This window comes from Sardina pilchardus, chromosome 13, assembly GCF_963854185.1.
Source record: "Sardina pilchardus chromosome 13, fSarPil1.1, whole genome shotgun sequence".
NCBI classification, from domain to species: domain Eukaryota; kingdom Metazoa; phylum Chordata; class Actinopteri; order Clupeiformes; family Clupeidae; genus Sardina; species Sardina pilchardus.
Genome location: NC_085006.1, coordinates 18,994,293 through 19,009,033, shown reverse-complemented (window position 1 = coordinate 19,009,033; position 14,741 = coordinate 18,994,293). Strand labels below are relative to the sequence as shown.

At 45.8% G+C, this 14,741-nt stretch overlaps 1 protein-coding gene across 1 annotated transcript in view; it reads right to left on the bottom strand.

The window, feature by feature from the left end:
• Positions 1–13,399, bottom strand: part of tenm4 (teneurin transmembrane protein 4) — a 150,163-nt gene extending 136,764 nt beyond the window's left edge. The window contains 2 exon segments of the mRNA XM_062552929.1: positions 11,606–11,878; positions 13,171–13,399. Coding sequence (XP_062408913.1) covers positions 11,606–11,878; positions 13,171–13,393 — 496 coding nt within the window. The 5' untranslated portion in view covers positions 13,394–13,399.
• Positions 13,400–14,741: the final 1,342 nt, after the last annotated feature.

The following is a 14,741-nucleotide window of genomic DNA, read 5'->3' as shown; positions in this document are numbered from 1 at the left end:
GACTGGCTTGGCTTCATAAAGTCGAGGGGCAAGAGCCAGGTTTGTGGCAGAGTGGTGTTCCGATCTCATTTGTTCATCATCTCTGAGGAGAAAAAAAAGCCTCCTCTCTTTTCACTTCATCCCGTTTGATTTATGGGCGTTCCGGTCTCCATTCCTCTCCGAGGGTTTATAATGAGAATCTCGGTGCCACCTCATTAACGGACGCTCCGTGGGCATCGCTCTTTCTCAGCTAGGCAAATTTGCTGAGGCACAGGGGCCATCTTTATTTTATTCCCTTGCTTATTTATCTATTTAATTCATTCTCACAAAAAGACCTGCAAAAACAAACTCGCCACTGCTCTGTTCGATTAACAGAAAGTCTCGAAAAAAACTCCCTTGTTTGACTTCTGTAATATATGGAGACATTGATGGCTGGTGCTGGCTTTGCTTGATTCTATTCCTTCAAGCACCAATGTGAATAAAACAGAAAATGCTCCTGCCGAAACTCCAAGAAAAGTGAACCAGTCTTTTCGGGAGTTGTCTGAGGAGGGGTGCCCTGCAGTTCACTGGTGCACAGAAGTCCTGGCACCGGCATGACCTGCAGACCTCGGCTGGCCCCGCTGCAAAAGGAGAGGGCTCACCGGAGATGTGACAGTGGAACTTCCGGAGAGTGGAAGAGAGAAAAATGGGATAGGGATAGGAGGATAGAGGGATGAAATGACAAAGGCACACACACACACACACACACACACACACACACACACACACGAGAGAGAGAGAGAGTATAATTTTGCCTTACTCAGCTCCTTTCCGTTAAAAAAAAAACAAGCATCTGTAAACTAGACCTATTTTATTTTTTGCTAGGGTTTTTGTTCAGCTCAACAGCAGCCAGGGGACAAGGTCACAGAGAAAAATGTGGCACACTTAAGACAACATTTACCGCCAGGTGAAAAATGCCCTTTCATTTGCAGACAGTGATACCTTATGATGCGCCTACCGAATATCCCTCTGTGACATTCAACATGCACCCCACACAACAACACCCTCCTCCCTAGTCACTGGCAAGCTCGCAAGTGTTGAACATGGGTGCCTGCCTCTGCTAGCACACTCTGCATTAATCAACGTGTCCACACACCTGGGAACAAGTGATATACAGATGCTTGAGTGTGTTTGTGTGCGAAGTGTGCGACACTGGTTTTATTCTTAAGACTGCGGCGCGAGATATCATCAGCATTCTTCGTCGCATTTGGAGAAAAAAAAGAAAAGAAAAATATTACAGATTATCTCGCAGCTAATGTCTCCGACGGAGTGCTAGCGGACCGGCAGGCGAAAGGCAAGCCATAATGATAATGTTTCTGTTCACAATCATTACTCACAAATTGCTATTGTCTGAGGAAGACAACGGAGAGCGGGGAGAGAGATAGAGAGAGAGAGAAAGAGAGGGGAAGAGATGGGGAGAGAGAGAGAGAGAGATAGAGGTGAAAAAAATGACGCTCATCTTCATATTTTCATTATTGCTCAAAGGCAGGAAACAGTGATAATTCACAAAGTAGCAGATTCACTTTTAATAGGCGGAAGCCAATGAGGCTAATGGCTGCATCTTTGTTATCACCTCCCATATTGTTCCAGGGGAATGGTTAATAGGTAAAGCCTGGGCCATTTACACAGGCGGGCAGTCTCAGTCCTCAGGTCTCTTTCGTTTCACTCATGAACTCTCAGACGAAGTACAGTGACATTTGCATAGCTGTGTTTACGACTCCTTTGAAATTACTGGCTTGTTATAAAACCACAATGTTCCGTGACTCAAATTATGACGACACGCAAGACGTGACTACTAGCACAGGTCTTCATAAAAGCTTTTGGAAGTAAGGGATGAAGAAACCCCGACACGACAATGTTATGACTTGAAACTTTGAGATTTAACTTAGCATTGTGGTCACATGTTGGTTCATATTGCATTTTGGAGCTCATTCCGACTGACTGAGCTCTCTAGAGCAGTGCAGCAACTACCAATGCGCACAAAATCCCCAGCATCCATTTCAGTGTGGCGTACGTACGTTTTATTAAATGAGGTCTATTCCAGGCCGGTAATGAAAGTGCGACCACATCCTCAGTCCGACGCCACACTACTAGCCTTTATGTCAAAGCCAATTAAATAACACGGAAATGCAGAGTCCAGCAAAATGATGTGATGAACAAGAGAGAAGAAAAAAGAATTAGGGGCCCCTTTGCTACATTTAATTTGTCACGGCTCACACATGCCACGCCATTTCTGATATTTCACTGCCCTGCTCCACTAGCTTCATTTCTCATTACGGCACAGAAGGAAGGGGAAATACATTTCTCACGTAATGTGCCGAGCGCACTACCAAAAGAATGCTGCGCTGTATTACAAAGATTCCAATGTCAGACACATTTGTGTTCCTTGCATTTCTTTGTTTGTTCGGCCCCTTTTCAGTTCTCTTGAAGAGATGTGAAAATGAATGAATGGCCACCATTTCGATTTTGACACCTCTTGAAAATGGCATCTGGCACAAGTAAAAGAAAAAGTTTGAACCATGTAAAATAAACGGCTTCATTATCTCTAACTACCAATATAACGGCTCGAACAGCACTGGCATGACAAAGAATGCATGTACAAGTAGTTGTGATGGTGCTCCTGGAGGCAAATATGGCTTTAACTACAGGTCCAAATTGGTCCCAACTTCAACCTGACGCAAATCTCGATGCATTCTCCATCCATCACTCTTCCATGATGCATTCTCCATCCATCACTCTTCCTCTTTCTCGTTTGTCCTCCCACAATGTTGCCCTGGCACAGGCAAGCTGATCTAACGCACTGGAAAAGCAAGTTACCACCACCGTGCATGCCCATCTGCAGAATTAATTTAACTGGGATTAGATAATATGACATTTCAGAGAGAGAGCGAGAGAGAGAGAGAGCGCGAGAGAGAGAGCGCGAGAGAGAAAGGGAAAAAACGAGTGAGAGAGAAACTGCGTGGGAAGTGTCACAGAGAGAGAGCTATAGATGAAGACGGCAGAAGAAAAACGAGTGACCGAAATGAGCGAACCAAACGAGCCAGCCTTCGCCGTCGTCGTCTGATTAGCGATGGCCGCGCCGCCTGTGATGCTGAGGGAGCTGATCAGCTGCACCATGAGGCTGTCGGAGGAGTCCAGCTGAGCGGGGGCGAGACCGGGGGAGTCGTGGGGAGGTTATGGAGTACGGCAGATAACCACTCAACAAAGCCCACTAGGCCATCTAAGAGGCCCTAAATTAGCCTGCAAAAATAAGCTGGTTTGGAAGTGTGCTAATCCCTGATCTGAGAACAGGGACAGAGCTGCCAAAAGAGTAAACAAACGGAGGCAGACTTCTCTTTTCTTCGTCCCACCCCCCAACTTCCTTCCCGTTTTGTTCGCTGGCGAAGGAGTCATGGGCGTGAGAAATCGGGAGAAAATTCAAGTTCCAAGTCCACGAAATGTGGTGAATGTCACGTCCAAATCCCACAGCGAGCAAAGACTTAAGCAAGTCTTATAAAACATTTTGGATTTCGCTCTCCGGTTGCAATCTAGCGGTAAGACGTCTGTGGGATGACTGCAGTGGATGAGGGGGTTGACGGCGGCCAAGAATGATACCCAAAAGTCTGGAGTTCAGTTTAGAGACGTTTCTTGGTGGAGGGGGGGAAAAAAAGAGACTTTTTAAAATCTGGCCCCCGAAACAGCGACAGTTAAGGACAGGGGGTCGGTGGAGAGCAAGCTGCTGCTTGTGATGCACCTTGGCAAGTGCACAGAAATGGACAGCACGTCACATTAATGCGAGACTATTTACATTTTAAATGCCTCGATGGGAAAAAAAATGACTACAAAGTAGCTCTGGTGATGCCAGTGGGCGCTGTGATGTGACGGTTGGAATGTGTGTGCCCCCCCCCCCCCCCCCCCCTTTCACTTATCACTTCATAACAGAAATAATGCACCAGTCCACACGAGGAATTAGCTCTGATAAGGCTGTCTGCCACCTTAAAGCTATATGAACTGGACACAACGAACACAATAACTGGACAACGTTTAGAGTCATATATAGGAGAAGGTACAAACATTCATTCTTTTTCTTAAATCAAGTTATTTGGAAATGTTAGATTAAAAAAAAAAAAACATTCACACTTTGTGATAACATCTGTTATCTAGAATTTTTAAGCTCTTTAAACACAGCTTAATTCAAATACTTCCACACAGTGCGAGGCAATGAATATCTCAATGAGGGGGACAACAGTATCTGATTGCTGCAATACTACAGTAATCAGCTTGCAGACAGGCGAGCGGAATCCTGATAACAGGTATTACATGATACCGCTATAGCTGGCCGTCCCAAGAATTAAAAATAGCACGAATGAGTCATGGACCTTCCGCGTTAAGAGGAAACAATATCGCAAAGCTCGTTCTAGAAAACTCATTTTTGGACGATAACTTCCCCATTGTGTTATAAACACAGCCCACATGCAGGCCGATGCATCTGCTCCTGTCCCAGCTGATCAAACCATCTTGAGCAAACGCCACAAGATCAAGGAGCATGTTCCAGTCATGTCTAGTCTACATCCAGCCACAAGAGTCTAAAGAGGGTAATAACAGATTATTATGCAAAAAATGCATTGATCGTCATGGATGTCACTAGATAGCAAATCAGAGGGCAGAGTTGCTAGCCTCCCTCCCTCTCTCCCGGTCCCTTTCTTTCTGTCTCTCTCTCTCAGACTGTCCCAAGGTCACGTCAGTAACCCCATCCCTCTGTGGTCTCGCTACCACAACACTGTTCAACATGCCCTAATGAATCCAGTTCTGTAATACAGGAAATGTCTCTTCTAATTGGAAGTCTGATTTAACTTCACTCCGCGGGCTCCTAATATGGTGGCAGGCCTCGGGGGAATCAGTTCAAAGGACACAGCAAGAGAGCGAGAGAGCGAGAGAGAGAGAAAGAGAGAGAGAGAGAGAGAAGCAAATGGGAGAGATGGCTTCCAAATGGGAGGCATGCATCAAAGCGATAACCCCCCATCGTCTATTCCAGCCTCCCACATGCTCCAAACACCTCAGGTAGGCGTGGCTATTGCCAAACCTAATTTGAGTTTTCGCCTCGCTCACTCGCACGGACCAATTTTTCGCCCCACACCGACAGAACAAACAAAAACAAAAAAAGCTCCGATGTTGTGCTCATCTCCCCCTCTCCCTGTGTAATTCGTCAAAAAGCTGTTATTTCCATACGCGGCTGGGGCCACGCTGCAATTACCGCTTCCACAAGCCTGATGACCTCACCAAGGGGGCAGATGGGCTATTAGGAAAACACACAAAACAATCGACACAGACTTAACCAAGTGAGAGGAGGCCATTCATCGAGCAGCAGAATACAGGTAATAATCATTTACAGCAGAGCATCAGGCGATTATTAGCCCCGCCGTGCTCGGAGCGCAGGACTGAGCACGCCCAGGCACACAACACCCGACTGCCTGACTCGATGACGACATCCCCAATTACTGTCAAGCTGATCAGTACCACAGAGAGCCTCTGGTAACCTCAATCTTTCAGCAGTTCAAAGTTTCCTCGTTGTTCTAAGCCTTGAAAGTGACATATAATACAGTCTTATGGTTTCGTTTTTCGCTTTTTTTTTCCTTCTTCTTCTTCTTCTTCTTTGTCGTCTCTCCCTCTCTGCCTAATAAAGGCTGCGGTGTGGAACAGATTGAGTAGCTTCGGAAACGCGACGTTCAAACGCAAGTAAAAGGAGGCGATTTTTCTTCCATCTCGTGCAGGGGGAACATGAAAAATCTGGCCCGTCTGATCTTGTGGCCTCTTTTCTTTCCCGGTGTTTCAACTAGTCATCCTATAGGGACACCAAAGCAAAACCGGGCCCCGGGGAACGCTACACTGTCAATTTACATGGGCAACCTTTGAAGACACGCAACGATAAACACAGGGACAGGGACAGGGACAGGGGGCGCTAATTAACAAATAGCGAGGTTTGGTGGCTAGCTTTTTTTCCCCCTTTTCTGACCCTTATGGCTCGACATCAATGCCGTGGGCTTTGAGCTGAACATTAAAGAGCTATCTGGTCTCTACATTACCTGGTACAGTACGTGCCCCGGAAAGCTGCTGATGGATGGGCCGTGGACGTCCAAAGACCGAGGCGGGGGAAAGAAAGTCCCGGAATCAGGGAGAACACCACACAATCACTCATACCCCCTCGAAGTCGCACCATACTATTTGCTCCCAAAGACCATTTTTTAGCAGAGCAGCTTCTATTTCCAACACCCCCCACCCCCCCATAGCGGTGCCTGTCTGAAAGCGTTGGCTCAGTGGCTTGAACACACACACACACACACACACACACACACACACACACACACACACACACACACACACACACACACACACACACACACACACACACACACACACACACACACACACACACACACACACACACATACACATGGCCTGGCACCTCTCTGAGGGCACGAGGCGGCAGCAGATAACAGCATCCCTATGGGAGCCCATACTGACAGCCACTGTGCAGCCCATTGTTAGCAGTAAAAGTACATTTGCTGGATATCCAGTCCACCTACACTCTCTCTGGTCAGTCTAGACACAAAGCCCGGTGGCATGTGGCTGGACGTACGAGAGCGTGACGAGTCCATGTTGCTCATTAAAGGGTCAGTGAGTTAATGAAGTAATGGTGAAGAGATGAGGCTATTATAAAATACTCCCAGTTGCTGGATGCTAAGGACCATCTATTAGATCCTAATAAGCACCATTTTGCAAATGTTCCCCCATGTAATTTTCAGGGACACATTTATCGTTTTATTTTTATAACAGTCCCAGTGATATATAAGATTAATTTGTTGTGCTTTCTCTTATTTAAATAAATAAAATGAACCAGCAAAGAATAAATGAAAATTAGTGCAAGCGCTGGCAGCTTTACTCTAACACACACACACACACACACACACACACACACACACACACACACACACACACACACACACATGCACACACACGCACACGCGCACACACACACACACACACACACACACACACACACACGCGCACACACAAAAAACAAACATAAATCGCCCTTCAAGGTTAATCTGCAGAAATCGCTCACCACTCCTCTCTCTCTCTCTCTCAAGCTCCACTTCCAGAGCTCCGAGAAGACAAAGAGCCACTGCTACGCCCTTCTTCTCATTACGACCCCCACATGCAGCGCCACCCCTAGTTCTACTCAATCCTTTACAGTCGGGATATTGCTGGCTGATCAGGCACCATGGGAACGGCCCATTCCTCTGGCGTCGGCCCGCTAGCCACCAGATCGCTTTGAACAGCACTTCCTCCATTAACTCTGTGATGCTGAGCGTGACGTTTCTGTTATCAATACGCTGGTACCTCAGCACACATTGACTCTGGAGGGGGGTGAGGATGGAGGGGTAGGCAGCACGAGTTCCAGTCATCAACTGTCTGACCCCTAAAAAGCGCCCCCTACTGGTCCTCAGGAAGCTACCAAGTAATGCAAATATATTATGTAAATATATCTGCATATAAACAATATGTTTCAATGCACTACTTTGTGCACACAAACACACAGACACAGACACAGACACAGACACAGACACAGACACAGACACAGTTGACACAGACAGACAAAGACACAGTTGACACAGACACAGACACAGACACAGACACAGACACAGACACAGACACAGACACAGACACAGACACAGACACACATATTAGTCGACTATGAAAACAATTAAAAATCATTGCGTGCAGCTACAGTAGCCTTGGCCCTCCTATATAGCTAGTGAGAGAGAGGGGGAGCTTGTGGTTGTGTGCAGCGTGTTGTGTGCTGCCACAGCTGTTGAAGGCGTATCTAGCGCAGCCCCAGGCCACCTTCACTTCTCCAGCGGGCGTGGCTGACTGATGACCTGTGTTGTCACGGACGTGACTCGGCGGCAGCGATGTGCTAGAATTACTCACAGGGGGTCCGCAGGCTTTAGGGCCCATCAGCCTGACCCCATTATTCCACACATATACAGACACACACACACACACACACACACACACACACACACACACACACACACACACACACACACCACACACACACACACACACACACACACACACACACACACACACACACACACACACACACACACACACACACACACACACACACACACACACACACACACACACACACACACACACACACACACACACACACACACACACACACACACACACACACACACACACACACACACAGACACACAGTTTACATGCACACCCGTACTCACACATTGAGCTGATTTGAGCTTCTAATAAACAACTGAGAGCTCATTGGGGATGGGCAAAGTCTCTGCTGGCTAGCAACTGAGGGAGCATATTTAAGCAGGCTGTCAGGCTATTGTCCAACCATGCTTTCCAAATAAGACAATAAAAATTGGGTCATGTTCACTGCTCACCAGCAAACCATAATGCTACAAGCTAGATGCTAAGCGAGCATCTCAGTTGCGCTGTGGGCACAATTTGTCTGAGCTTAGATCTCTGCCTCTCTCTCCCTCTCCTTCTCTCCCTCTTTTTTTTTTATTCATGGTCGACTGTGTTTTAAATGCAGATGTGCTCCGTTAAGGTGCCCCTCCAAAATTACAACAAAATGAAACTTCATTACCAACGCAGACGGTAAACAATCCACGCCGCGTAGGAATGGAGGATGTTGATTATTCAGCTAATTGGCAGCGGTATCAGGTAGAGCTATGCTCACATTACTGAAACATATACAGGCATGATTTAATCAGAATCGCTTTCCACAATTTGCATGTATAATACCTGAGGGTCAAGGAAGGCACACACACACACACACACACACACACAGCGCGGGAGAAACTGGCCAGCGGCACGAATATTTTAAAGGCACAGAAAACGGTTTGTTGACGCCAGGCAGATTAAAACACAAGTGAGGCAGGCTGCTCAATGGTTTTTAATTAACTCTGCATATATGAAACGCAAGTTATTATGCATTACCAGATTAAATGGTGAACGCAAGTCGTCTTTCGGCTTGGATGACTGGAATAAATAGCTGTTTCTGAATTAGGTTTTTTCTTTTTTTTATTATTTGCAACGGTCCAAATGTAGCTGTCGAAGCAATTGGCATCACAAATGCAATATGGGCACTTCCCTCTTTTCCCTGAGCAATGAAGTCCACTTAAATTACACACCATCCGATCAACATCTACATGAAGATCCAGACTGTAAAGGGCAGTTTCATTTCCCCCAGGATTGGAGAATCAGGCAAGCCCATCCCAGAATCTAAAGTCATACCTGTCTGTTGGGATAAGAATCTAATGCTTTGCAATGGGGCTCTCTCTGAAATGCAGAACTGTGTCGCTGGATTTCAGAAAAGCAAATACATGGAGCCATTTGCAAGGAGGGAGTTATTTATCTAGAAGAATCATGTTCTTTTAAAGATTCTTCTTGAAGAGAAGGATTTACTGCAAGCATCTGTGTCCAAAGTGAAACGCTTGTCATACAACAAACCATCATCTGAATGAAATGTCATTGGAGGTTCAAATCGATCATTTTTTACGGGGTGTAATACCACATCTAGAGATGGCTGTGTGGAGTCAGTTCTGATCGGTGGGCCATCACAGAGAAACCAAAGCCTCTGCCATTCTGTACAGTACAATCAGAAAGCGATTCAAGAGACGGGGTTTAGCATGGTACTCAGTAGAGAGAAATCCTCCACCTAAGGCAACAGTGCTCAGCATGTCTGGCTGCCTCTCAAGCAACCCACAGCTAAAGCAGCGAGCGCGGCAGATTCAACACCGTCTTTCGAATGTAGAACAACACCTGGGCTGCCCAGGCGACGTGGCGGGCGTCGACGCGATGGCTTTGAGTACTTGCAGGCTGCCTGGCTGGCACACGCAAAGTCATGAGGCAGATTTGCTTGAGCATCCGCCCACGGTAGAAGCGCCGGATGAATTTAGTGAGGCGGAACCACGAGGGTGCCTCCAGAAATCGTATACTCGCTGGTTACAGCTGCTAAGAAAATGACAAGTCAACATCCCCCAACGCCACCCGCCAGCCCCCCCCCCCCCCCCCCCCTAACCCCCCTCCTGTTTTTATCAAACAACATCTTTCAAGACGGATTTCATAACTACTAGTTTTTGATCCTCCTCTGACACGTTTCGTTTATTTATTTCGTCTCGCCGACAGCCTTTTTGCAGCTCGCTTACACGCCTAATCGGGCCCTGCACATGTTTCACAGCGATGGCCGCCCAGTGCATAGTGACCTTCTGGGCTGGTTCCAGTAGGCTACTCACAGTAGGCCTCAGGGGAGCCATTTAACCAGCCCGAGACCCAGGAAGAGCGATCAGACGAGCCACCTCCTTTATCTGGAGCAGCGGTGTCATCACCTGTTAGAAACTGCTGAAGGCCAGCCATGGATAATTGCTGTCTATTGTGTAACTGAGAGGATATCGGACTCTTTTACCAGGAATAACAAACAGATGAGACCTGACCGATGTCTACAATGACCCATGTCTAATATTGTACAAATATGTCTCCTAATGCCTTGTAAAAAGAGCACTGGATGAGATTTGTTTTGATTGTTTTGATTAAATCTACAACTGCACATTAAGATAAGATGTCTAGAATTTGGAGACATTCATTATTTAAAATAAGAATAATAGAAAAATATCCTGATTTATTTCTAGGGCACAAGCAGCAGGATTTAAACAACCATGACCAAAATTAAGGTTGGTTCGCCCTACACTGAGAATCCCCAGGGTCACACAGGGTGACAGGGTTTATGTTACTACAGAACAATGGGAGGATTGTAAAATTTCACAGTTCGGGACCATTAGCAATTGGTGTGTAATGAATCTCTTCTGTGTATGCATAACCATGCACTAAAATTGACCGCCCAGGGACAACGCTTCAACTAACCTATTATAAGAGGCCACTTAAGCCCTTTTCAAAACAACAACAGCTTTTGACAAGTTGAAGGAGATTCATGATTATGGATAAGGCCGCTCTTTATGCAAGAAAAACATCAATATTGACATCAAACTGGTGGGAAAATCAAGGTCCTTCATCACAGAAGGGTACTTCAACAAGCAGAGCTAAACCACTGAAAATTAAAAGAGACCATTTGAGAAATGCCAGTCAGATGACCAGCACTGGCCCCTCTTGTCACAGTCATAGTTCACAAGGACTGTTCAGCTTTCGCTACGAGCCACCAGAGGTACCCTCCTGAAAGACCTTGGGGGGAAGAAGAAACAACACGTAGCACAGGCTTGCGCTTTGACCCTCATTTCTGCAGACAAGTGCGGCACCTAGGGCAAAAAAGCATCCCAGCCAAAGTGAGTGATTATGCTGCGAGTGACTCAGCCAGCCTGCAATGTGTAGGGCTTTGTCCAGTTTTAGCTGTGCATAATAGTTTAGAAAAGGGGAAAAAAAGACAGCAAGAGAACTCCCACCTGGTGTATCAAATATTAGTCAATAATAGCGAGAGAAAAACAAGTAAAAAAAGATCTACAACAAAAGCAGAACAGGAAAAACAATAGAAAGGGAGGACTAAACGCCTTACCGTTCTCCGTGTTCTCGTGTTCGGTGTCGGTCAGCGTCAGGTTGGAGTTGGCCCGGCTGGACAGGCAGGAGCTGCGGCCCGATTTGGTGTTCTGCCGGCCCCACAGCCGGACGGCGTGCTCCGGGGACATGATGCCGTCGGTCTCGGTGTCGGCGTCCGAGCCCACGCTCACGGAGTAGTCGCGGTGGGGCAGGCCCAGATCTGTCCGGTAGGCCGCCACGTGGGACGGCACGGCTTCGCCAAAGCCCAGATCACGGAGAGAAAAGTCGGCCCCTGCAATGAGAAAGTACAAATATACATACACAAGCTCCTGTAGACACATACCGTAATTTACCAACTATTAACCACGGCCTGTACATTGATTTTGCACATTTTTATTTTTCAGCTATGAGGTCAATACACCGGGGCAGTTAATATGGTATTAATATGGTTTTGTTTCTTTTAACTTGCATAAAACACTGTCCTGCGGCTTATACACACATATATTCATATCCATCTCTTTTCACATATAAACACTATCCCTCTTAGTATGTACTGTATATTCCGGTATTGATTTATATTATTAAATAAAAAAGCTCTGAGCCATTCCATATTATCCTGATTTGTGGGCATAAAGCAGATTAATAACTGACTATATCAAATGTCCTTCAGAACAAAGAACACCACCTCATCCACTATACTGTGTTGGAGAGCTTTAAAGATTATTAGGGGAGCTCTTTTAAAAAAAAAAAGGGGGGGGGGGTGAACAGTGCAACAGCTTTTGCATGACTTGCAAATTCCTACAATTACAAGAGGGAGCCGCACCAAAGGCAAAGCATACAAAAAGAGCCAGAGTGCTGGTGTGATCGAGAGCAACAATGCATTTAGTATTCATGGGGAGTAAAAAGGTTTGCGAGCGGATGCTGTCTTCCCCAGGTCGCCATCATCTGGACACATTAGAAGGTCATAAAAGACATCAGAGAATCCGGACACACCTCACCCCGTCGTTAAATTCAGTCTCAAGTAATGTCAGGTCTACAACAGCGTAATAAGACCTCCTTTTAAAGTTTTTTAGATGGTCGCAGGCAAAGGATAGCCTACATTAAATCCTGATCAAATATCACACACAGTTCGTCTTAATTGCCTGTAAGAGATGGCTCTCTAAAACGTTTCAGGAGGACATGCCACAGCCCCTAAAGAGCACTTTCCTGACAATTATTAGAGATCTTTCATATCAATAAACCATGCAATGCTTTCTAGTGAAAAACACTACAAGTACACATAACAGGCAAATTGATACCTTTTTGAAGACAAAGGAAGGTCGCCTCAAATATTGATTCGATTTTTCTTTTCTTGTTTACTGCTCATTTTATGTTGTTATTTGATAGTAGATTGATTATGCCATTTTCACATTACAGCACTTTCTTTCCAAGTGACAAAACTTTTGCACGGGATAGTATACACCATATTCTAAACATCTCGTATACAAATAAAAAATATAAAACGAAATAGAACACCCATTCATTCTCGTGCTGGTGGTAGGAATTCACTCTGTGGCGGCAACAGTGGGACGGACCGCTCCTTACCTTGCCTGCAGAACTCGTCGACCTCATGGTGCACCACGTCTTTGACTCTGCTCCCGTAGGCCAGCCTGGACTCCTGGTCGAAGGCCTTGAGCGTCTCGCTGGAGCTGTAGGACTTGGGGTTAATCTTCCCGTCCTCGCTGTCGGCCGAGGAGCTGGTGTAGCGCCGCTCCGACTCCCGCCGGGAGGTCAGCGAGCGATAAGGTCTGCGTTCCTTCACTTCCATGGCGACCTCTTCTCTTTTGTCAACATCAAAAGGTAAGTGACGGAGTTCAGACCCAGAAATGCTGTGGGCGGAGAAAGAAAAAGGACAAAGAAGAAAAGTTTTTGGTTAGAATGTTTTTTTTTTCAGTCCTTGCAGTCTGGCCAGTTACTTTTTTCTCCCCCCTACTCACATTTTTCCACTTAAATACATGAACAGTTTGAGTGAGAAATTACCATTTATTTTGGCTCACAACCTTCATCTCTGTAAAATGAACCTCTGGAAAGCACTACATTAATATATTCCAGTGACAGCTGAGAATGTACTTTGGCTATGCATTTAATTACAGCCATCTCATTTGGCTATACCTGCGACTACAGACTACAGAGCGGAGCAGACTTCTTCCTCTGCCTCCATTCATACGGACCAGCCAGGTCTCCATTTTCAGAGCATCATAATACATTCTGCTCAGACGACAACTCTTATCTGTATTGTAACCTATTTTTGGTTGAGGCACTATGCTTCTCTCTTTCTCTTTTTTTTAAAGCATACTCTTTAAACATATCGCTCTGGGTCTGAGTCAGAAGCTCTGAACATTTTTTTAGCTGACACTAAAATGGTCACACCTCCTAGGCACAAAATCTCTGCAATGACCGTAATATTATTAAGACACTAGGGACAGTTGTATGATCGTCTTTATGTGATATGGCTTTGATGTTTTTTTTTCGCCCCAAACAGCACGACAGCATGGGGCGAGATTTGTGCAGCGATGCGGCACCACTACAGCATTTTGCTGCAAATACAGCAGTAAGCGGCCAAGAACCAGCAGGATTAATTTTTATAAAATACTGCACAACAAATCTTACTCCCATAAAGTTTACGATCCGAGGTCCCCACAAATATTCCCTTTTATGTGCCACGGAAAAATGCTGCAATCCAAGCAGCTCTAAAACTGGCAGGTGTCCTTCCACAGATTGCACTGTTTATAACACATCAATCACGGCAGGCGCCAAAGTGGACAGCCCCACAAACCGGGGAGAATATTGAACCAGTAGGGGTGTTTAAAGTCAGACTTGCTCATAAACCTATGATAGATAATGTTCAATAAAAAAAGCAAAACAAGGGAAAGGGAACAATTAATTAAAAATCTATTGGAAAATAATTTACATCTGCACTAACAAACATTTGGGGAATAAAACAACTATGCTCCAGCGCTACGAGCACATTTGAAAGGCTAATTAACCTGCTTAACTTGCTAAGCAATTTGCTGAATTCAACAAATTGGCCAGCCAAGACAGCGGCGAAGTAGAAAAATTAGGGCAATATGCAGAGGCTTCAATTACGCCACAGCATATGCTAATCTGATTTTGCA